Source organism: Epinephelus lanceolatus, chromosome 6 (assembly GCF_041903045.1).
Source record: "Epinephelus lanceolatus isolate andai-2023 chromosome 6, ASM4190304v1, whole genome shotgun sequence".
NCBI lineage: Eukaryota > Metazoa > Chordata > Actinopteri > Perciformes > Serranidae > Epinephelus > Epinephelus lanceolatus.
In genome coordinates this window covers 31,653,622-31,678,661 of record NC_135739.1, presented here as the reverse complement: position 1 = coordinate 31,678,661, position 25,040 = coordinate 31,653,622, and the positions used below count along the sequence as shown (strand labels likewise).

Here is a 25,040-nt window from a genome sequence, read left to right as displayed (position 1 = left end):
TTTTGAACTGAGCTACAAACTGTTGCAACCATAGACCGTAGACAAATATGTAGGTAACCTCTTTGACTTCACCCATAGATTTCTAAAGGGACATTTTGAGATTTGTAACTTTAATTCCCACTGTGGTCTTGAGAGCTGTTTAGTGCCACAATATCCTAATTTGAACAGCAGTGTGGTAAAAACCACAGCTTGCCACTTAAATGTCCTTACATCATCTTGTGGGAGAAAACTTTGCATTTCTAGAAAAGTTGGGGATTTTTCCTGTTGACTTCAATTAAGTTGAATGTTTTTGTCATGCTAGCATCTTGCTACCATTAGAGTAAAAGCATCTTAGGGCATCTTCACATTGGCCTCTACACAGCACCACGGTTTTAGATGCTTGGTTATAGCTTTAATGTTATATAAAACAAACTAAGAGTTAATGGGCAAAGCAGTCCAGAGAATCCAAGAGAAAACATGCAGATTCATCCTGCTTACTTTACTTGTATACTCACAATTATTGTACTTCTCAAAATGAAAACCTTTCAGTTATTTTGATAAAATAAAAAGCTCTAATGCTGATATCACAATTGGGTGTTTCATGACTGTACTCAAAAGTTATGAAATAACAAAGTTATATTTTTTCTGTTCCAGGGTTCAAAGGGAGACCCTGGGCTGTCTCCAGGCCAGGCTCCACCAGGAGAGAAGGTAAGAAATCTGCCACTAGTCTCTGTGTCATGCTGCCTGTCCCTCTGTGCTATTTTGTGTTTCTCTCAGGGGCTCTTGTTTGTCACAAAGCCTTAACTGCTTTGACAGTGATACTTGTCTTGAGACGTTTTACCTGTACTGGTAATTGTGCTTCCAGTTTTCACATCAGTCCTCACTCAGACACTTGGTCTCTGCTCACTGACTACCTTTTTTCTCTGCTCTTGATTTTATTTCCTAGTCATTTGAGCCAAATGTTGTGAAAATGATCCTAAAATGTCGGTTCAGACCATGGTTGAAATTATGTAATACAAATGATTTAACAAATCTACATCAACATTTTTTTAATTTGTGGATGATGAAAGTATTTGAATTTCATCTGTTAAACTGTTTTCTGTATATATTTGTTGTTCATTCAGCAACTTCTTCTAAACCCCTTTTCTGCAGTTCTGACTCATTCTATTTTCTTTGATTTGTCTGGCGTCAACACAGCTGGTCTCTCTCATTCTCTACTGTCTCTCCATCCTTGTCTCTTTTTCCTCCAGACTTCATCACAGTAATGATTTTCCTCAGCAGGACTGCTAAATGTCTTGAAATAATTAAGCTCCAAAAGTATCTTTTTCCCTTCAAGTTTTAATGCTCTGTGCGCTCATAGAAATCCCCTAAGAAAGTCATCATTTCTGCCTTCAGAGCCTTTCTGGGATGGCTAGAATAATGTGAAATTTCACTTAGAACCAAACATTGCGTGTGTCCATTCAGTATTTTACCAGCTTCACCATGATGTCATCCCCATCAATTATTGCAAACCTCTCATCACTCTTTGAAATAAGTCTTTCACTTTTGTAGCAGTTGCATCGGTCTCCCTCTCTTAGTGTGTTTGTCTGTATTAACAAAAAATCTCTAATCTCCATTGACTCTCTAACCTTATGTCTTATCTGATTTTTCTTATCTGAATATTGCTCAGCATATGGTTTTCATTAAGGCAGCTTAAATAAGACGTCTTCAATATAGACAGATGGTAGACAGTGCCTGAAGTACAAAAGCATTTTTTAATTGTCCTTCTCACTCACCTGTGGAAAATCAACCACTTTTTTTCTGCTCAAGTTAAACATTAGATTTTCTTTTTTTTTTTTTTACAGTGATCCAAAATAATGAATAGTCTTTTTTGAACCATTGCCCTGTTGTTCATTAGTCATCTGAGAGTATCTGTCTTACTGCTTTCATCTCTGTAAAAATGGTGTGTATTGCATCCCACTATTTTGTAAGTGTTATGTTACACTCTCTCTCATTTGTTCCAACAGGGTGACAGAGGTCCACCAGGTTTGCCTGGGCCGGATGGATTTCCAGGTCCACTGGTAAGATTTAGTTTATTAAACTACGTGTGGATAAACCAGCAGCTGTTGCTGAAGCTAGAAGAAGGCTCAGAAGACTAACTCTCAGGCATTATTTTGTATGACGTGTCCAAGGAGTTCAATTTGCTGATTTTAAGAAACTTATTGCTTTGCAGCATATATTTTAAAAACAGCATTTTCTTTACTTTTAAAACAGCACTTTACTGCTGTCCATAAATAATTTGTACTGATGGGGCAGAATAAGTTCTCTCACACATTGTTAGTGCATACAAGTTAAAGCTAGATTTAAGAGTAAAGTTTAGAGGTTCTGTAAGTGAGAATTTAAACATTAATGTAGCAGCAAACAATTATTTGCTTTGCAAAGATATAATGGAGTAATTGTATCTTCAACAGAGAACCAGGTCACACTCTCTCTGTTTGTGTTTTAGTCCGATCTTCTCTGTTCCTCTTTTTCGGCCGCACATGCACATTTGTGCATGTGTGTCTCCTCCTTCATGTACCACTGGCAAGCTAGTCATCTGTTCTGCACTGCACTTGTACAACGATTACTGCTGATAGTGGCAGAAGCGTAAATCCACTCTCCATTTCTCCCTCATGTTAATAATATTAGCACTGTTAGCGCAACTAGCACTGCTAGCCACTGCCATTTTTGGCTCAGGCACTTTCATGTTTGCTTGTGACATCAGAAGTGAGAGCCATGTGCAGGTAATTTTGGCCCAGACCCTGAATGTAGTACACACACACACACACACACACACACACACACACACACACACACACACACACACACAGTGTCAGTGTTCCAACTGTGTTCTCCCTCAACGTATTAGCCACAGACATTAGCTGAGGCCTCTTAATGTGGTCAGTATTAGGTTACCCAGTCAGAGACAGACTGCTGCCCACCCTGCTCTCTGCTTGTCTTCAGTTTTTCCATCTGTCTTTATCTCAAGAGAAATAGAAATAAAAACATATTTAGGACATTTTCTTGCTTTTTTTTGTCTTGCATCCATCTGTCTGCCTCACACTGTTTTTTTTCTTCACTGTTTTTGCATACCTCTGTTACTGCATGTAGTTCCATCTGTTTTGCTGTCCCTCTTTCTCACAGCTAAAGAGCTGGCTGTTAGGCTGCGGTGCTACTGCGCTTAAACGCGATAGGCTTTGAGGTCAAGGTCAAAGGTCACCCAAAAGAGGAAAGGCACCCTGCCCAGGGTCGGGGGTCAATGACACACACAATATCCCATGCTTCCTCAGGTCATTATCATGCCTAAAGAAGGAGAATTACATGGACGCTGCTATCAGTAAAATGTAGGACACTGGCATTCTCCATATATCCACCAGTGCACACACACCTAGACCTATGTCTACCTAGACAACTGTGTAGACTACACAGTTGTTCAGATAGCGTCTTATTGAAGCTCTAAGTCTGGTCTTCACATAGCTGGCCTTCACCTTACCTCCCTGGAGGCCATCCCAGTGTTTGCAATAGCTGAACCTAATATACTGAACACATGGACTGTGCCCTGTCAAGTTTTTCCAGAGGAAATGACTGACTTGGGGCCTATGCTCTATACCTCCAAGTGGGCCTTTTATTGAGTGTGAAGGATCATGTGTCACAACCTCTAAAGCACACGACAGAGTCAGTGGCACCATGCAAGAAGATCTCACGCTGCCCCAAAAAGATAATGACCTGCCTCTGACCTTGTGTTTTGGAGCCCTAAGCATCTGTTGTTGATAATCAGGTCAAAGGGAAAAATAAAAGGGCTTAAGGGAAGAAAAGCTCTGATTTACTGAACAATAAATCTTGTTTAGCTTATAAAGAAGAAGTGCTTGTTTAACTTAATGCGGAATTTGGCTGTAGCACAAAACTAAATGTGGATTAGAATAAGGCAACAATTAATTTTATAGAACATTTTTATGGTTTAATTGTGTCAGTTTTATTTAAAACCTTACCCACACTGTACTCTGCAAAAGAGCTGTTTTCCCTCTATTTGCCAGGTTTATTCTTGCATTACTACTGCATCATGTTTACATGCTTTATTGATCAAAAACACTTTATTTTCCTCGGAAGGTCTTTGCTGGCACACCTTTATTGTGATCCTTTTAATATTAGCTACGATTGATTCATACCATGGCCAGGTATAAGTGCCCTCCCTTTCCACTCCTCCGCCGCTCAGCTTTCACATAAGTAATGTTGTTCAGTACCGGAGTATACTTGCGTAATCATCTACGTGACATTGTTTTTGTTGTCGCTGTGGTGTAGAAAAGAGTGCCAATCACACAATACCAAGCCCATACAGTGAAGTTGACCTACCTTGGGTAAAAATACTGAAAATACATTTGTTTTATTCTATTTTCAAGGGTCCTAAAGGTCATCCAGGACCACCCGGACTGCCAGGAGAACAAGTAAGTGTGTGTTTGTGTGTGTGAGCAAGAGAGAGTTTTATTTTTCTAGAGTGCAGCAGTTGTCTTTAAGGCTGATGGGACATGTGTGTGAGACGATTGAAGACACATTCTGGGATACAGTGATGCTAGTGTTGTATGTTACAGCATTCTTACATACACAGACAGGATTAGTTCATAAACATATGTGCACACACATAGACACACAAACACACACACACACACAGCTGTGCCTGTGTGCGTCACCAACCAGTTACATCAGTCCTTCAGCTGTCCCCTCTAGTCAGAAATTCCTTTAATCTTATGTTTATCCCGCGCTCTCCTTGACGGAAAAACTCCTCACCTCATCAAAATGCTAACAATTAATGAGCCCCATTACACAGACTCTCCTCACACGCTGTCATCAGAAGGCTTTTCGCTCTGAGATTGAGATTTAGATTATTAAAACTTTTGTGCTTTTTAAAGGTCTGTTAAGGATTATTGTAAAAATTGATCTGTTCATGGTCTGTGATATATGCAAAGTCATCAATAAAATAGTGATTACAGCAACTGATGGTTGTTTTAAATTTAGCATCAGCTGAATATTTAAAACGCAAAGTGTCATTTAAATGGTGGGCTGAAAACAAGCCAGCAGAATGAGACAATGAGGGAGGGGTGCAGAAAGGTACAGTTCATAGACTGGCTTGTCTTGGTGGAGGCTGTCTTGAATGAACAGTGCTTGTTTTATTCCTCAGTTGGCAATGCTGGTAGAGGTCTGTGTGTCTCCTCTTTCACTTTATCCATCCATCTAATCTCCCTTTTCACCGTTCATTCTCTCCCTCTCTCCGCCACTGCAGGGCATACCAGGACTTCCTGGGGAAACCGGGGCTGCAGGTTACCCTGGCAGGCAGGTGCAGTGAAAAATACAAAAATATGCTTCCAGTTCCTCCACCAATCCTCTTAGATTCTTCATTACTCTCCCAAGAACTCTAGAAAATACACAGCAGTGATAATGATAACTGCATAATGCACACTTCTTTCTGCTTTCCTGTGCACTTTTCTTACCCACTTTGCAGTTGGAATTAAGTGCCAACAACTGCTATTTCCACGACAGTATATTGAAAATGCAGTTTACAATGAAATCCATAAATGAATGAAACTGGTTCCCTGATGTCTTTTCATGTGTGCTGTCTGTGGGCTTTTAACCATGTGCACTGCCAGCAGTGTGCATGAGGAAATATAAAGTGCAACTTAATATAAAAAATGTGTTTTCTTTTAGCTGTCTGTCAGTCAAGCTCGCTGTATTTCTCTTATAAGGCCATTCAGAGTCCGATGTGTTTGTTTCCCTCACCATGTGAAATCACTGAGCTTGCCCGCACCGTAATAATTGGTCCACCTCACCCGAGTCTTTCCTTTTTTTGCAGGGCTCGGCTGGGCCACAAGGTAACCCAGGGCCTAAAGGTGTCCGTGTAAGTACAAGTGGCTCTTTGCTCTCATTCTGCCCTCTCTTCTTCAGCAGCGCTGGATTGAACACTTCATTTCCTGAAAGGATTAGGACAGTGTCAGGCCCACAGCCTCGCTCCAGAAAGACTGCCAGGAATCTGAGTTGTATTTCTGACATACGACCTGATGTAAGACTTCTTGTGGGGGCTGGTCCAGGCTCTGGGTTGTCTCTATAAAGGTTGACTGGTTTGTCTGACTATTGTTAATTGCTCAGCAAGCAAGAATGCCCTAAAAACAGAAGAAGAGAATAAAGAGAAGAGGATGGAAGACAAACAGAGGGGAGAAAACATGAAAGCAGATGAAAGGGGCTTCAAATGAGCTAGTGAGAGAATGGACTTAAGTGGAGCGTTGCAGTCCAGGGAAAGAGAATAGCTGGGATTACGATGTCAGAGTGAGGCTAGCAGCATGAAAAAGAGCCACAAAGACAAACAGTACGCTGATAAGATGTAAATGTGAGGGTATGAAAGAGAAAAAGGAGACAGGGTTGGCTGTCTCCTTCTTTTTCTCTGACTACATCCTCTGCCAACTGACATAAATACTTGAATGCAGCCAAGGTAAAAAAAAAAAAAACAAAAAAAACAAAAAACCACAGTAATTGTGTCCATAGTGACAGTACAGCTAATATATACCAGGGCTTTACATTAAAACATTGTGATATAGATGTAATCCATGTGCATGAGGACACACATGCATTCATGCATACACACATGCATGTCAGTGTTGCAATGCACATTCCTGACAATAGTTGCAGACTATTACACTAATTGACAGGTGGCGGTAACTCCACAAGATACACATCAGTGTAAACGCTGCTTGATTTAAAATACTTACCAAAAAATTGGCTTTGCACATGTTTTATGAGGAAGGAAATGCATTCCTGACTTGTGTTAGAGCTCATACATAAAATGCATTTTGTTGAATAACACTAAATACAGGCCGATCCAGCTGGCGGCCTGTGAGCCAACCCCAGTGTGCTCATCAAGCCAGACCAGCCCACCCATCAGTTCTGTTTACAAATACACAGAATTTCAAACCTGAAGAACAAAAAAATCGTGAATAATCGACATTTTGGCACAACAAACCCTGCAAATCAGTAGAGCTCTCCTTTGCACTTTGCCTAGTTGCCTTTGAATCCCACAACTCACTAGGGGGTTTGAAAGGCATGTTTTCTTTTAAACTCACCAAATGACACCATTTATTATAACCAGAAACTGTATAAACAGACATCATGTCTTTTTTTGAAACATCTGACAGTCATAAACGCATCATGTGTGACAGTAGATTCTGTCAGGAAATGTAAACAAATCAGAGCTTAACAAATCGCTTTATTCGACATGTCTCATTTAAATATTGCCAAAAGATAAACTGCAGCCAACTAGGTGAACAAAAATGTAAACAGTAAATGTAAATTGTGTGTGGCAACATAGAAGCTTAGAAAATGTGGTAGCGTGTTGTGTCAAGTGTACATACATAAGGAAAATAATAGTTCAGGGAAATATCCAGCTCTGGACCCTTAGCTTTTTGAAAATGTGGCCCCCTGAACAATACCAGTGTTTCCCCTACCATCATATTAGGGGGGCGCCCCGCCCCCAGCACTTGAATGGGTCATAGCACAACACAGCAGCATGTCAACTCACAGAAGCCAGTGCACCAAATATTCCTCTAGAACTTAACCCACATAATACATCAAGGTCATGGTCACAGATGTATCAGAATTCCAGAGAATATATGAAGAAAGAAACTTGTATGACAGTATGATCCTCTTTTTTTTTTAACCCTTTTGGCAGGGCATATGGATGGCAGTGTTTGTCTTTCATTTGGTCTTTGTGACCAGGCCAAGACATGCAAGCTACCACTGCCTAAATTGCCAGTATTTGATATGAATAATCATCTGTTAAAATGATTTGGATTTTTGTCCAACACCACCTTAGGACCAAAGTTTCCACCTGTACATACAGTACAGGCCAAAAGTTTGGACACACCTTCTCATTCAATGCGTTTTCTTTATTTTCATGACCATTTACATTGTAGATTCTCACTGAAGGCATCAAAACTATGAATGAACACATGTGGAGTTATGTACTTAACAAAAAAAGGTGAAATAACTGAAAACATGTTTTATATTCTAGTTTCTTCAAAATAGCCACCCTTTGCTCTGATTACTGCTTTGCACACTCTTGGCATTCTCTCCATGAGCTTCAAGAGGTAGTCACCTGAAATGGTTTCCACTTCACAGGTGTGCCTTATCAGGGTTAATTAGTGGAATTTCTTGCTTTATCAATGGGGTTGGGACCATCAGTTGTGTTGTGCAGAAGTCAGGTTAATACACAGCCGACAGCCCTATTGGACAACTGTTAAAATTCATATTATGGCAAGAACCAATCAGCTAACTAAAGAAAAACCAGTGGCCATCATTACTTTAAGAAATGAAGGTCAGTCAGTCCGGAAAATTGCAAAAACTTTAAATGTGTCCCCAAGTGGAGTCGCAAAAACCATCAAGCGCCACAACGAAACTGGCACACATGAGGACCGACCCAGGAAAGGAAGACCAAGAGTCACCTCTGCTTCTGAGGATAAGTTCATCCGAGTCACCAGCCTCAGAAATCGCAAGTTAACAGCAGCTCAGATCAGAGACCACATGAATGCCACACAGAGTTCTAGCAGCAGACCCATCTCTAGAACAACTGTTAAGAGGAGACTGCGCGAATCAGGCCTTCATGGTCAAATAGCTGCTAGGAAACCACTGCTAAGGAGAGGCAACAAGCAGAAGAGATTTGTTTGGGCCAAGAAACACAAGGAATGGACATTAGACCAGTGGAAATCTGTGCTTTGGTCTGATGAGTCCAAATTTGAGATCTTTGGTTCCAACCGCCGTGTCTTTGTGAGATGCAGAAAAGGTGAACGGATGGATTCCACATGCCTGGTTCCCACTGTGAAGCATGGAGGAGGAGGTGTGATGGTGTGGGGGTGTTTTGCTGGTGACACTGTTGGGGATTTATTCAAAATTGAAGGCACACTGAACCAGCATGGCTACCACAGCATCCTGCAGCGACATGCCATCCCATCTGGTTTGCGTTTAGTTGGACGATCATTTATTTTTCAACAGGACAATGACCCCAAACACACCTCCAGGCTGTGTAAGGGCTATTTGACCAAGAAGGAGAGTGATGGAGTGCTGCGGCAGATGACCTGGCCTCCACAGTCACCGGACCTGAACCCAATCGAGATGGTTTGGGGTGAGCTGGACCGCAGAGTGAAGGCAAAGGGGCCAACAAGTGCTAAACACCTCTGGGAACTCCTTCAAGACTGTTGGAAAACCATTTCAGGTGACTACCTCTTGAAGCTCATGGAGAGAATGCCAAGAGTGTGCAAAGCAGTAATCAGAGCAAAGGGTGGCTATTTTGAAGAAACTAGAATATAAAACATGTTTTCAGTTATTTCACCTTTTTTTGTTAAGTACATAACTCCACATGTGTTCATTCATAGTTTTGATGCCTTCAGTGAGAATCTACAATGTAAATAGTCATGAAAATAAAGAAAATGCATTGAATGAGAAGGTGTGTCCAAACTTTTGGCCTGTACTGTATGACTAATAGATTGTGGCTTGTTGGTCACGGTGAAAAGTAATTCCCATGCTGTTCTGTGACATCTATCGTCATTATTTTACGATCACAAAGTTAATCAGCAATGTGCAGTGTTTATGCTAAATAGAATAGAAGTAATGTGATGAGATTGTTTTAATGAGATGCTGTATCACGCTGCTTAAAATGGTATTGTATTGTTTAAACAATATTTTAAAATGAAATATTACTGATTTCCAGGGTTTCATCGGGCCTCCTGGCGTCGCTGGGCCACCAGGGCCAGAGGGCGAGAAAGTGAGTAATGTCAAGGTCTTTTGATTCGCTATTCCTGAATCCTGTGTACTTGGACACATTTTCATTGTCAAAACTACTCACATTTATCTCATATAGTGTCCTCTTCTTCATCTTTCCACTCCATTTTTCCACCTACTTTGTCTTATACTTTACCTCCCTGATGGAGGTTTGATAGATGTCAGCTTTCACAAGAATTTTGGTTTTAGCACTCTGCACTAAGCTCTGTTCCAGTACATCTTGATATATGTTGAGCTTCTTACAGATGTATGTCAGAACATCTTTTTACTCACAGCCATTTGTATTTTTTCTGTCAGTTTTTTCAAACTATTGGGTAAAAGTAAAATGTGTTTGGCAGCAGTTATTTAAAGCTGTCACTTACTGCATTAAATTCTTAGGCTACCAAAAAATGTGAAGAAAATTTATATTTTCCATTTAAGCTGCCTGAATGACATCACTTATTTCTTCTTTCCTGTGAGATTCCAGTCTCAATAAAATCCTGGTCTTCATTCTATATGTTATACAGCTCTCTTGCGGGTTGCTGCACATCAGTTTGGTTTGTGCCAAGGGAACTATTAGTTCAATGTGATGAAACAGTCTTTGAATCCTGGCTCACAGTAGGCTGAGTTTCTTTGTAGAAGAGGGTGGTTTTCTCACGTTCTGTTCAGATAGATACATGCAGTTAGATGAACAGTGCATTGTCCTTCTTCTATAGCCAGTAAAAATCTCTCAATTTTAGTCCAGTGGCTAAAACTTGTTCCACCAATTCCCTGTGAGCAGCAGTTTTATTCCCTTGATTCGAGTCACTTATCCACTTGTTTTCTTTTCTAGGGCATTCCTGGTCCTGTTGGAAAACCCGGCCCCAAAGGAAGACACGTAATATTTAATTAATTTTGATTCCTGCCATAGCTCATAGGTGCTTCCAGACACAAAAATGTATACCTTTGTCATCTATCAATAGCTATGAGGAGACAGCTGCAGGCGTAATTGTCTGGGTCATCTCATCTGGAAAATCAGGAAGATTGTAAAAACGGATAGAAATGTTATCCATGTGATAATGTATACAGTATGTCCTCTTAAAATAGCAGTACTTCACAACCACAAAAGCCCCGGGGACATTTCGATTCATGTGTACACTGCGTCTCTTGTGAATGTGCTAAAGCAGCAGGACACTGAGGACCACTAGTTAAACACTGCAGAGACAGAAAAGAAGAGAGAGGAATAACTTCTTAAAATGATTTAACAAGGTGTGGCAAACCACTTTGAAAATGTTTGATTGCATGTTTTTTGGCATAAGTCCTGCAATGCCAGGTTTGTTCCCGGGTGGCTTTGAAAAAAAGACTAAGATGAAGACTAATGGAATGTCAAGGTTGGGCCCTCACACTGTGAAAAGTTAATGTTTTAAAAACAAGCCTTAGCTTCTCTGGATTGAAGTTGCCAAGTGGGCAGTCAGCCCAGTGTCTGTTTCATCCAAAGGGTTTTCTTTGGAACATTAAAGGATGTCTGGCTAACTGGATTAAAGTCTGTGGCCTCAGGGCTGTTGTAAGCTCGTCCACAAGCTCACCAAAGCACTAGCTTATCTTGCTTCATTAAATAGGCATTATTATCATACCATGTCATTGCAAATTTGATCTTGAGCAACAACCTGGGGAAATTGCATGTTAAATGCTATATGATAAGTAAAGATTGGATGCCTTGGACAGAAAACATAGAAGTCAAGTAACAGTGGAAAAAACAAAATAAACTACTGTTAATTCACCTGTATAAACGTGCTTTATACTGCCAAGTGGAGGGTATAATTGGCAGTGATTGCCCTGATGTACTTAAATTGAGCATGGATGTACTTCCCTTACAGGGTGTGGTGGGTGATGCGGGGGAGAGGGGGCCTCCTGGTCCTGATGGCAATGAGGTGAGAACTTTTGATTGCCTCTTGGTGAATTCAGCTGTCCTCTTTTTTTTATCCGACATTTTTCATCTACCTCTGCCTGTTATTTCACCTTTCTGTCCCCCATCTATGAAGTTTGAGTTTCCATGCTTGTTTCTTGTCCTCACTCATCAGTGATAAGTTTAATGTGTGTTAGGGCCTTTTGTCACCACCTCTGTATTCATAATAATAATGATAATAATAATACAAACATAAGATTTTGAACATAAACCTTTCACACCAAGTCTGAGCACATTTTCATAGGAAAAATTCTGCTGCCATCAAAGAAGATGGACACAAAAAGATGAAGACATGAAGTTACACTTACAGTATTTCCAGTGCACCCTTGGAAATGAGGAATGTGCAATACTGTAAGTGTCCTGTCCTGTGTACTTAGGATGTTGCTGTGATGTTTCACAGGGGCCTGTTGGTGGGATTGGCATAGGCGGTTTTCCTGGTCTGAGGGTGAGTATCAGTTTTGCAACATTATTATTTTTGTTCATGTGTAACGTTTCCCATGCCTAATAGGCGCTATGTTTGATCAGTCATTCACTTGGCTCACAGCTCTGCTTCTGACTCTCCTTGTACTTGTTTCCAAGATTGCTTGTCTGTCCATCTTTCTTTCTACTTGTCTGTCTGTAGTGGTTAGAATGGAGTTTGGATGATGGATAGCAGGATGTGCTGTGTTTCTCCATGAATGATAAAAGTGGATTTTTGTGCTGCCTTTTTTTGTTAATTTTTCAAAATGTGTGGTTAGACTTGCTGTAGAGCTTTTTTTCAGATCTTATTTCTTACAGTTACTGACGGCCACTACTGTAATCCACAGGGACTCAAAAGAATAGAATATAAGAAGGGTTGGAATTAGAATTAAACTGTCTTGGCTGCACATCATGCATCCTAAACATTGCTAACGCCATGGGTATGGCAGTGCCAAAAAAGGCGAAAAGTTCCAAAAAATTGACTTAAGCCCTACCGACATGGGAATAATATTTCCAGGGGCCTTGTGATTAAGAAATGGGATAAGGCTCTGTATGTTTGGTGAAATAAGGTAGGTAATTTGTGGTGGAACTTTTACCTGACAAATTATAGACATGGCTGATTCATGTGGGATTAAGATCATGATCACCTCCTTTTGCCAATTTTCCAGCACCCATAGTTATGAAGATGTAAATTACTCTGACCACAGTTCATGCTTGGGTACAGTGTATCCTGATTCATGTGGGATTAAGATCATGATCACCTCCTTTTGCCAATTTTCCAGCACCCATAGTTATGAAGATGTAAATTACTCTGACCACAGTTCATGCTTGGGTACAGTGTATCCTAAACAATGTCACAAATGTGACATACAGTATATGGGGTGTAAATAATGAAAAAAAATCCAGCTGCAACACTGTCTCATACCTGAATTAGAGAATAGGTCAGTTTCCACTGACTTCCAAAACAACTTTTCTGACTGTCCCCAGATTACATATGTTAACGCCTAACGGTTTCAGTTTAAACACATCCTTAATATTCTGAAACTGTCGCAGTTAGGCTATAAAAATGCATGGTAAGGTTTAGGCGGCAAAACTAGGTGATTAGGTTTAGAAAAAGTGGTCGCAGTTTGGCTTTATTTAAGTACTTTTGTCCCCAGTGTAACATGTCGCATGACAGACATCACATACGTTACCAGCATAGTATGCTACACATGCTAGCATACTAGGCTGTGTTCTTCTTAAAAGAAGTCAAAGGTGACTTTTGGGCATGAGCACAGGTCTCGTGGATGAAAGTCCTGTGCTTGTTTGACCCATCGACCCTCCCTCCCACCCACCCTATAGGGGTTTCTGCAATCTTTATGCAACATTATGTGGGCTTTGTTGCTTTTTATACTTCATCATCTCACTTTCTCCTCTACTGTGGTAATAATAACTGTGGCCACCGGAGAGGGCTGCCTTACAATAAGTGTACGTATGGGTCGTGCTACACTGATTGCACAATCGTCCTTTATAACTGTTTTTTCTGTCAGAGCAGGCTGCCAAAGGATTTAATATTAGCAGCATGAACACCTGGGAGGCTCTCTCTTATGACTGCAGTAAGAAACATGTAGACTGTCACAGGCCTTATAGAAGGCATGTTGTCTTTTTACTGCAGTACGTACAATTGTTAAAAAGTCTGACTTTACAGAGGCCTCTAAAACATCCCCCTGTTCATGTCAATAGATAAAACTGTGTATGTACAGCACCTTTCCTGTGCCACCATTTCAAGCTTCATTGACACTGGTTTGCTGCCCTCATAGCATGGGGATTTATTGGGGTGCTTAAGGGGTCACTCACTGTGTGCTAGACACATCTGGATGGATGGGGTTTCGTTAACCTTCACCTCAGCTACTGGCTGTAAGTCATCTTTACTACAGACACAGTCAGACATGAAACATGCAGACTATTTTGTTTTTACACAAACACAGAGAGGGTTACACATGTAGAGCAATAAAAATATAGAGAATACCACAGCTTTGAAATAAAACCGTCTGCATTTTTTTTTTTTTTTTTTTACAACATCTGATATTTCGTCACAGTTGCAGACTTACGTGAGCCAGCTTATGTAATCGGTCGTGTCACAAGATGTCGCTGTAAAACTTGGTAGTAACTTGTACAGCAGCAAATTGTTGTCACTCCAGATTAACCCTCTGAGACCCATCATAGATCCATTTTTGTCATCTTTTGGAGAGGACAGTGAATCTTTAAGGAGTTATAGTACTGTAGGTTAGCTATATATGCCACATATTAGGTATACATCATTTGAAACCTTGAACCTGGAGATTAATTTGAGATGCAGGTCAGCACTGTGTCAAGTTTTTTTAGTCATAAATCTGTTATAAACTTAGGTGCCTATTCAAACTTTGAAAGTTTTGAGTGTATAGGGGCTAAGAACTTCATGATGGAAGTATATGGTGGCCATTAACTTGCTTAATTATGCCTCATAAGTTGTTGCAGCAATTTTTGGGTTTATACAATGTGTTACAGAGATTTAGAGCTAAATTAAAACTTTTCTTACCACACTACGGAACTGATAAAAATTGTCAAATTGTCAAAAATCCACAGAGCACAGAAAAATCCATACTGTGATTTGTTACCAAAAACATTTGAAAATCTCTGTAAGAACTGGATTTTTTCGGTGTCTTGATGGTGTTCTCGAAATTACTCAGAACACCCTTCCCCCAGTATACATATGAAAGCCATATATGCTCTGAATACCCAGTGTCTCGAGTTGGTGGCTGTAAAGTTTCATGAGGTTGCATTTTTTTTCAAAATACTGCATGGGATTAGCAGAAAGTGTGCTTGTCTGTCAAGAGTGGGCTCGTGGGTACCCATAGAAGCCATTTTCATTCAGATATGTTGAAGTGAGAGTCAAGAAACCCCTTGGAAAATGGCCTTGCCAATTTTTCCCTCACCAAAATTAAGCCTAATTTTGGAGTGTTATTTAGGCCCCTTCTGGACAAGCTAGCATGTCATGGTTGTTACCAATGGATGCCTTAGGTTGTCCAGTTTAACAAGATTTCTTCATGCTAGCTTGAAAATGAGCCACTTAAAGACAGTGAAAAATAAGTTGATAGTTTGTCTGCTTCAGTTACTTCCATGGCTCAGGTCACCCCACAGATCACTTTGCATGGTCTGGAAGGAACGGGATTCAACACAGATGTTCACACATGCATACATGAATGAACTGCAGTCATTACACACAGAAAAATGGTTGTATGGTTAATGTGCCCAATTGCTCTGTGTTATCTCGAAACATATTTAGAGATGGTGTGCTGTCTGATGTATTGCTGATCTTGACATGTCAGTCCCTTTTATGTTAAAAAAAGAGACAACTTTGTTGATGTCTGGAAAGAGTGGATGCTGTAACTTTTGTGGTAGAGTAGTTTTGGCCACAGCATTAATGGAGTCTTCTCTCACTCTCTTTTCTTTCTTCTTTTGTTATGTTCATCCTTTTCACCATTTGTAGTTTTGTTGCGCATTAAGTCCTGACACTAGTGTGGCTGCAGGCTTTTTGTGGAATAAATCATAACACCATCAAGCGTTGATACATTCATAGTGTTGGTGATAGGATCCTGATTTGTATGAAGTATAAAATTATTTAACATGGGCAAAGGCAATCCTGTGAAAAGCTCATGCCTTCAAAATGCTTATCTGAACAAAATGTTTTTATATTACACATTATGTATTATTCATCTTTTCAATCTTTTAACAAAGCAGAGAAATCAATTATTGATAATTAAAGCTGATGTAGTGGTTACTTGTCTTTATATCAACAAATTATTGCCTGTAAGTACTTTTGAGTAATCATACAAGAGAGCCAAAATACTTACACCTCCTTAATCCCATCTTTGATGTAATTCATATTTAGTCAACTTTCCAGCTGAGTGATTTTGACACAGGATAGACCTCACAAAGAACGTTGATTTGACATCTAAAACTCATTTTCACTTACCAGTGTCAATCACACCCTTGTGGCTCCAGTTGTGCTCGCTCATTTATTGAGAGGCTATTACACAAAGTCAGAACTTTAGTTAAGTAATCAGATGGAGAGCAGAAACAGAGCAGCAAGTGTTCATTCTGGTATGCAATTGATGTCTTTGCCAGTGTGTGACTCAATAAAATGTGATGCAGCCAGACACTATTTCACAGCCTGAATTAAAAAAAACAAAAGTGTAGTGGAGACAAAAAATAGTTGTTTCAAATTTTATAAGCTTTTTATGTGTGTGTGTGTGTTACTGATTTGTCACTCCTACTTCACCAGTTTCTGATCATTTACACGTGTTATGGTGAGGCCTGCATAAGTCATTTAGCTGTGCTTTCCCTACTCATATGTTGCGTCACGTATATGATACAATCTAGTATATGATTAACTGGGCGCTGAAGTATTTCATGTTTGATCGGCTTTTCTGAGGCTACAGTGCTTGTGTTGAAACAAGCGGTACGAGAATGCTACAGTCTGGTTTTTGTCAAGTCTTTAATCACTTGCCTTCAGTGTGGATTGGTGATAATAGTTTGGATGATCTCTAACTGATCTGGCAGTCAGGCTACATCTTGATAGCAGAGTGGGATGTTTATGTACAAGATCACCTCAGCTGGGCTGGTGGACACCACGGTTTTGTAAAAAAGAGTTATTTTGCTCGACTTATCTCCTCCTTTCAATGTGTCATTTTCATGTGTTCTCTGTTGAAAGCCTCTTTTGATGAAGTGCATGTGATTTGTGTCCATCCTGCCGCGGTACCACAGTGGAGCCACAGCATCAAACACCAGCCTTACAGGGTCCAGATGGACTCCTAGTTTAAGCCACATGTCTTGATGACATCAAATTAAGCCATGTGCTCTCAATCGCCTCTCACTTACACTTTTGTGCATATTGACCAGGCTGACTGATTGATTGGATAGAGGATAGCGCTCTGACAGTAACATTTTTTAGTCTTTACTGCAGAGAAGTGAGATAAGAAATTCAAGGTTCCCAGTTGTCTTTGTATTCATTTTTTTTTTATCACCATGCTTTTCTTCAGCATATTGGTTATGGCAGACACTGTCTTCTCTTGAATGTCTTGGAACAGATTCTGACATCTCTTCTCCCTTACTCCCTTCTCCTTTAAGCCTTACCACAGTCTCTAAGAGAAAATAAACCTTGAGTGAGCAGGCTGTCTGGTTTCCTCAATAAAATTGTTTACCACAGTATCAAAGGAAACCAAACCTATATACCAAGGTACAGAGGCTGTATTTAGTTTAATGTGTTTGTGTGTCCATGTATGTTTTTGCACAAACTTAGACACACACACACACATCATTGTCACCACAACATAATCGCTTCTGACGTGGTTTTTGCAGTCACTGTGAAAACCACCCCATCAGTGGCCAGCAAAGTGCCTGCCTGTTTGTAAAGGGTATTTTTCGGTCCAGCCACACATTCTGGCCATTCTCATCTCGCCTCTGTCAATTAGAGTGGATGTTGTGGGCTCACAGTGGTGAGTAGGGCCAAACCCAGAGCCATACAAAACAACTGGATACCAACACGGCTTAGTTGTGTTGTACGGTTGTGACAAGAAGGAATGCTTGGTGTTGGGAAAAAGCAGATAGTGTTCATGTCAGACTAACGTCCCTGCCAAGAAGAAATCAGAAACATTTAATGTGAAAAATGCCAGTGAGTGTCAGTAAACTGCCTTTTGCCAGACGTGTATCAGACCTTTGTGTTTGTCTGTGTGTTTGTGATGCATAAATTGCATTGTGTACCTCCTTCTCCCCACAGGGGGACCCAGGGTCTGAAGGACTGCGAGGACTGCCTGGTCTGATGGGACCTCAGGTAAGTTAGACATTGGCTACTGAAAAGGCTCTAAATTTTAGGAAACTAATGTAAGGTACTATCAAAATAAACCATTGGACTCAATGACTATGTAAAAATGGACGACATGACAGCTCCCCAAAAATGAAGATAAATTCTTGATCTCAATCACCCCCTGGTGGCTGGCTGTAGTACAGGTCATAAAACCCTCCCCCTCCACACCAACTTATGGAATATATATATATATATATATATATATATATATATATATATATATATATATATATATATATATATATATATATATATATATATATATATAAAGGGATGTGAAGTTAGGATTGACAGCTGTGATTGAGTCATCATTGAGTCAGGCAGGTGCACCTTGATACCGCAGCTCCCCTTCTTCGATCACTACTGTGCAGAGCCTTGCTTCGAGAGTGCTCCCAGACATTTTTGCTTCATTTTTGTACAGTGGGAGGAAGTTGAGAAGCATCATCCATCTTTATATACAGTCCGTGGTTGGACTCTGAATTGCATGTATCTTCACATCAAAGTTCCATTACCACCATATATACATTTCCTGGCCTGTCAAATATATAAAGAAAAAAAACCCTTTCAAAACCTTTGCCTCAATGTCAATTCCTATTATCCATCAGCACACTCCTCTCTGGCTTCATTTCATTTGCAAATCCCTGCTTTAAAATGTATCCTGTCATTGAAGTCACAGATTCCTTACAAAAATGTTCCTCTGCCCTCTCTCTCTAATGGACTGATTCTTCTACCTTCCCTCCCTTCTTTTCTCTTCCTGTGGCAGGGCCCAGCAGGACGAGCCGGCCTGCCTGGATTGAAAGGTGATAAGGTGATCTAAATATTTATATTATTGCTGTGTATTTGTGTGTAATGTGTTAGTAGCCCAGCTCACATAATTATTCATATCACAATTTTGATAGACACTTGCCTTGACAGTATATAAGCGTTGCTGCATAATGTTCTTGTATTCTACACTTAATGTACAGGTTCATATCTTTTGTTAATGGTCGTATTGTGATCACTGTGGCAGGGTAGTGTTGTGTTATATCGCTGTATAATACTGTGAAATTCAGGGTGAAGTGGGACAAAGGGGCCAACCAGGAGAGATGGGGTACCAAGGCGATAAGGTAAGTCTCCCCTCACACAAGAAAGATTGTAAGTAGAACACAGATGCTTACCATCTGAACGTTACTTGCATGGGTCTGTTATTACCAGCAATTATAAAAAGATTATTAGTCATTTTATTCCCACACTAATCGGTCATGACTTCATCAGCCCTTTGAAGTAAAATAAGCAACATAATACTCATGTTTTGTTGTCGCTTGATAATGCTTTTCTAATTAATGCACCTGTTGTTGTTCTTGATTGTTTAAACATCCCAGAAGTGACCTCTGTTTACCTCCTGCATTGACAAGTAATTGGACAATAGCAGAATCTGTAGAGGAACATTTGTCTTTGCTAAATCAGGAAAAGATAATCAAAACATTTCCAAAAATCAGAAATGCATTGCATCTGAATAAATGCAGATGTTCATTTATCACATGAGGTCACCACATAATACTTGTCCCATGTGTTTGTATACACACACACACACACACACACACATTTAGGCTTGTACCCAGTTATATGGCAGTGGATTAAAAGAAACACACACAAATGGTTTATAAAAGCAGTTTGAGAGTGTTATCTCTGTTTCTTTTAGGGTGTTGCTGGCGCACCTGGTCCTCCTGGGCCAAGAGGGAGACCAGGGCCACCGGTATGTTCGTGTGAGTGTGTGTGTCTGTGCAGCCAATGGTGCATGTGTAGACATTAGTGAAGGAGTATTTATTTGTGCTTTTGCATGTTTATGTGTGTTTGTTTGTCTGTGTGCATGCATGCCATTTGATGCAGGTTTTGTACACTTTTTATAGACAAAGTCAAGTAAACATAGTGCACCACAATGAGATCTGGGATCTATTTTTGTGCGCTTGTAAACCGAAGTCAGTTCAGTCACACTAACTATGCATCAGCTTTATCATGCACTTGCTGTAAGTGAGCTCCAATGAAGAGAGAAAGAATTGAAATAAATGTCTCTCTATTCAGGGTACATTGTAAAGAAGTCTAGATGCTGTCCTGTTCCAGAGCACCTAGTGTTTATGCAGTATCAGGTTTTACTGTAGTCCTCTGAACAATCAGAATCAACACATTGTTAACCCAGTGTAATGTTAAGAGGAGGAAAAATACATTTTGCTGTACTATCCTGTAACATCTAATTTTTCAAAAAATAAATAATTGAATGCTGCTTGCATTAACATCAAGCCGATCAGGATTTAACCAAGAACCAAGACCACTCCAATTTTGTTTCCTGTGGGATGCTCAGAGCAAAGGATTCACTGTCTGCTTGTTAGCTATCACTGTCATTGATGTATAAAAACAAATGGATACAACCTTGGAGGCAGGGGCCTGTTCATTTCTCTGAAAGTTGCTCAGTGGCGCCAGCCAAAATAGTTTGATTTCCTGGCTATAAAATTACCTGGATCTTTCACAGTGTGTGGCCCATAGAGCAGATGCAGTACAGACTTCCTAACTGCCTGTTTAGCCCTGTGGTAACTTGAATAGAGATAAAATTGATTTAATTGTTCAGCTCTCCTAGACTTTCAAAACGTTACCGGACAGAATGCTCTTACTGTGCCTTGGTCCCTGAAAAAACAACATCTGGAAGTGCCAATTTAATGAAAATTAGCCATTTAATCAAGATTTTGCACCATGGCTAAAACTGGTACAACAAAGGTATGCATAGTCTCGCCACCAGACAATCAGAGATCTCCACCTTCTGATAGTCTGGGGACACTCCTTTCTAAAGTGTGTTTCACATACCAGAGAAAACGGCCGGCAACAAAGCAACGCCTCTTGCATTTTTTAAAAGGACATGCCCTCCTAGAAATGTGCGCTCCCCCTTTTCTCGTCCGCAAGGAAACAAACACACAGAGAGCTTGAAAATGGATGCCGAGAGATTTAACTCATTTACCTTTTTATCAAACGTGTGCTCAGTCCACAAGATTGTGGAAATGAAGGACTTACAGCGACTTTGTTTAAAACTTTTAACGCAGTCGGACTGTGTTTACGAGCACAAGCGTTCAGCGAGCCACCGAAGGACCGCCCTGCGGATTTACTATTGGTTCTGCAACGTAGGGAGTTTTTTTAAACTCTGAAATTGTATCCACCCATCTGAACACAAAATCAGGGAGAAAGACATCAGTCTTTAGTTAAGCAAAGCGTCTAAGGTGAGCAAGGCTAGGTATATTTTTGTGCAAAAAGTTATTCAAACTTGACATGTTTGGAATCAAAGCAGTAGAATCCCACAATCCTACAATTGCCAAGAATGCCTGCCAACAAAGGTCAGTACTACCCAGTTAGGAAATATTGTTCTCTGCCAATTGCGCCTTTTTGCTGATTGTGAATTTTATTCCACATTTACCACATTCAGTTAAATACAAATGAACAAATGCTTTTTAAAGCTAGTGTAAACCAGAAATGTACTTTTATGACCATATAATATATTTATTTATTCACTTCCTGGTAGTGTGCTCCAGTGATGAAGATGTAGATGTGGAATAAAGGCCCGAACATACTCGGGCGGATCGTACGCAGAACGGACTCCGCGGAGGTCCGCGCGGACTCAAAGCGGACATCCGCAAGCCCTGTGTGCGCAAAGCTCAGATTTTACGACCGCGCGGACTCCGCCCCGCGCAACAGTGACTGCTCGGCATGTATTTTTCACATCGCGGGGATTTTTCACGGACATTTTTACAGGAAACTACAATGCGGAAGTGCGCTCGACTATGGAAGCCCGAATGACTGCGGACATTCCTCGCGGAGTCTGTATGTTCCGCCCGAGTATGTTCGGGCCTTAAATGTCTCTGTTGCAGGCTCGTTGTAAACAAGTCTAGATGCTGTTCTGTTTTGAGAGCACCTAGTTTCTATACAGAATCAGGTGCAGATCAAGTTGCCACAGTCCAGTGTAACTTTAAGAGGAGAAAAAAGATGATATGCGGTACTTAAAGTTAACGCTATTTAAACTTAATCAATTCAGTGTTGTTTCAGCAAGGTGCCTTTGCTCGCTTATGACTAAAATATTCATCAACAAAAAACAAAGGAAAAAAAAAACAGATTTGCAGCTGCAAAACATGCTCACACAATGTAGACTAAGCAAGTAAGCATTACTTACTATAAAGGGAGAGAGAGCACCAATTAGTGTTAGGGGTTAAGTGTTTAATGACTGACTAAGTGACCTGAGATTAGTCTTGATGCCTGATAACACATGTGCATGCAGCATCATGTTGAGACTGATCAGTGCTCAGATTGTTTGCTCTACACCCATCAGTGGAATATAAGCTTTTGTTGCATCGAATCAAATGGCTAAAAGAACACTATATTGCCTCACATCAAGTCAGTCAGCATTATTTAAATCCACACTGTCAATTTAGTGGTGAAGAATTATAAACAGAATACATTATCTAAGTGCGGAGTGAAGGTACACATAATAATTAGGGTGCATTTTCTTTATTTTAAACAGGGTAAAATTGGCGAGATGGGCGCACAAGGACCACCTGGGCCTCCAGGACCAGAGGTAGGAGATACTATGCATATTGGCAACTATTTTGATAATCGTTTGAACATTAAAAAGTTAATTTTGTTGTCAACATTTGATTTTAACCAAACAATTAATCACGAAATGACAATGATTTTTGTGACTCCCCAAACTGTTTCTATTGGATCATCACTTGGATCAATGACACAATGTCTTGAACTGTAATGGAGACATTATTGTGGAATCTGTAGATATTCATGGTCCACAGAGAATGAATTGTATTGTTTTTGGTGATCACTCTCTCATGTCTCCTTTAAAATTCTAATTAAAAACGAAAAAATATAAAAATGATTTGTACTCAAGATAATTAATAATTGCTTTATGATATATTTGCTGTGGCTATTTGTAGGCACCAAAGGATGAACCCACTGATTGTTGTGACTCTACAGCCTTTCCTCTTTTGTCAGCTTAAGGCCAGAATTCCCTTTTGAACATCTCAAAATCTAATCAACAAATGACAGTGAATACACCACTGAGCTGAACAGGATGATGTTCACTTTGATCATTGGATGACCTTTTCATGATCCATTCATTCAAACCTTTATTTAAGACTCAGGAAATCAATTTAGGGAGACCCTTATTTTCAATGATGGATGATAAACATGCTAAGGTGTAGATGTATAGTTAAAAGCATTTACACTCAATTAAAACAAGATCAGAAATAAGGCATTTAAACAGCAATATTGTGGCATAGTGTCTGAGTTTATGGTCTTATGCTGAATATTCCATGTATAATGTGCACTGTAAGAGAATGACATTCTTCCTAGTTCAGTTGATTAAAGCCCCTACAAGGAACTTTCATTTTGAGTTGATTTTGGTGACCCTGTGGACAAAAGTGGTAGTGTTTTGCTGTAATGAAGCATACATTTTCCCTTGAGCTCTAGCGCGTATTGTCGTAAAGACGCTTACCTGGCTCGCGCATGTGTTTGTTTTGGGGATGAATGAAACAACAAGATGAGAAAACTTTGCCCCCGCTCCTATCGGGGATCCCAGCTCACCTCTGCCGCACCCCACCTCCACCTCTCCGGCTTAAGCGCCACTGCCGCCAGGGTAAACACAGCGGTCGGCTGGTAAGGCTGAAGGCCTGTTTGGCGAGCACCTCCACAGCTTCTTGGACTGAGTATGGAGCAGTGCCTCGCCTCTTTATTGACCCTATCGACGCCTGGCTGGTACCTGTCGTCGGCCCAGATGAGGTGTTCCAGCCCCGCGGCCCCTGCTCTCGTTGTCCTGCTGGCGCGGGGTGAATCTGCGCAACCTGCGGCCTCTGTGTGTGGCTCCCCGGACAGCTAACGCCGTGGACCCGCCGGCTCCTGCCAGGATTGGGCTGGTAAATGATAGATCGCTAGCGAACAAAACGTTTATTCTGAAGGATTTCCTGACTTCTCAAGGATTGGATTTTCTCTGTCTGACTGAGACGTGGCTGACTGTTGGTGAGTCCAGTGCTTTCACAGAACTTTTACCCGATGATTGCTGCTATTTTAACTCCCCGCGGACATCGGGTCGAGGAGGAGGAATAGCGACTATTTATAAGAGTCACTATTTCATTTCACTACTAGTCAAATGTAAGCAGCTAGGTAAGATGACGTGTGGCGTCTGAGAGCCGTAAATCGTTTGGTCCTGGAAGCGACCTGGGGCGGACCCGGAGCCAGTTTCCTAAAGGTATGGATATACACTATATAGAAATAGCTTATCTTCACACCGATGGTCTCATTTGCTGTTGTAGGTCACACACAGACATCAGCAGAAACGAGAGACTTTTGCATATCCAGTTAAAAGTTCCTTGTAGCGGCTTTAAGGGAATGTGAAGCAACAACCTATTCTGTGAGTGAGTACCAAGTTTATGTGAGGACAGAGTTAAAAGGTTGAAATGTAGGGTGGAGGCATCTGCATCAAAGCTTTATAAATGAACAAATACCAATGCTGTTCCTGCCTCACAGCCATATGTGGCCGGCCAACCTAGGTAAAGATGGCAGTGATGGGTGCTGTAAGAATCACCTGTTATGAACCTTAGGGCTGAGTGGTAGACAGCATCAAGTGATTTCAGTGTAGAGGCAGCAGCTTTTCTGTATATAACATCCCCATAATCCAAAACAGACAACAATACAGATTCTACAATTCTTTTTCTATTTACATAATGAAAACAGTTCTTATTTCTGTACAGAAGTATTGTCCTCAGTTTGGCAGCCAGAATTTCAATATGGTGCTTAAAATTAAGATTGTCATCCAGCCAGATACCAAAGTATTTAAACTGTTGGACTCTCTATGGATGTGCCATCTGCAAAATGAATTTTGAAAGATTCAGTATGAGTAGCCTTGGTAAACAGCATCCGTTTGGTTTTGTCTGAGTTTAATAC

At 40.5% G+C, this 25,040-nt stretch overlaps 1 protein-coding gene across 1 annotated transcript in view; it reads left to right on the top strand.

The window, feature by feature from the left end:
* The window catches only part of col24a1 (collagen type XXIV alpha 1), a 116,576-nt gene that overhangs the window by 40,827 nt on the left and 50,709 nt on the right, over positions 1-25,040 (top strand). The window contains exons 6-19 of the mRNA XM_033621642.2: positions 634-687; positions 1,986-2,039; positions 4,395-4,439; positions 5,273-5,326; positions 5,840-5,884; positions 9,740-9,793; positions 10,622-10,666; positions 11,646-11,699; positions 12,135-12,179; positions 17,991-18,044; positions 18,841-18,885; positions 19,130-19,183; positions 19,759-19,812; positions 22,612-22,665. Coding sequence (XP_033477533.2) covers positions 634-687; positions 1,986-2,039; positions 4,395-4,439; positions 5,273-5,326; positions 5,840-5,884; positions 9,740-9,793; positions 10,622-10,666; positions 11,646-11,699; positions 12,135-12,179; positions 17,991-18,044; positions 18,841-18,885; positions 19,130-19,183; positions 19,759-19,812; positions 22,612-22,665 — 711 coding nt within the window. The remainder of the gene's footprint in view (positions 1-633; positions 688-1,985; positions 2,040-4,394; positions 4,440-5,272; positions 5,327-5,839; positions 5,885-9,739; positions 9,794-10,621; positions 10,667-11,645; positions 11,700-12,134; positions 12,180-17,990; positions 18,045-18,840; positions 18,886-19,129; positions 19,184-19,758; positions 19,813-22,611; positions 22,666-25,040) is intronic.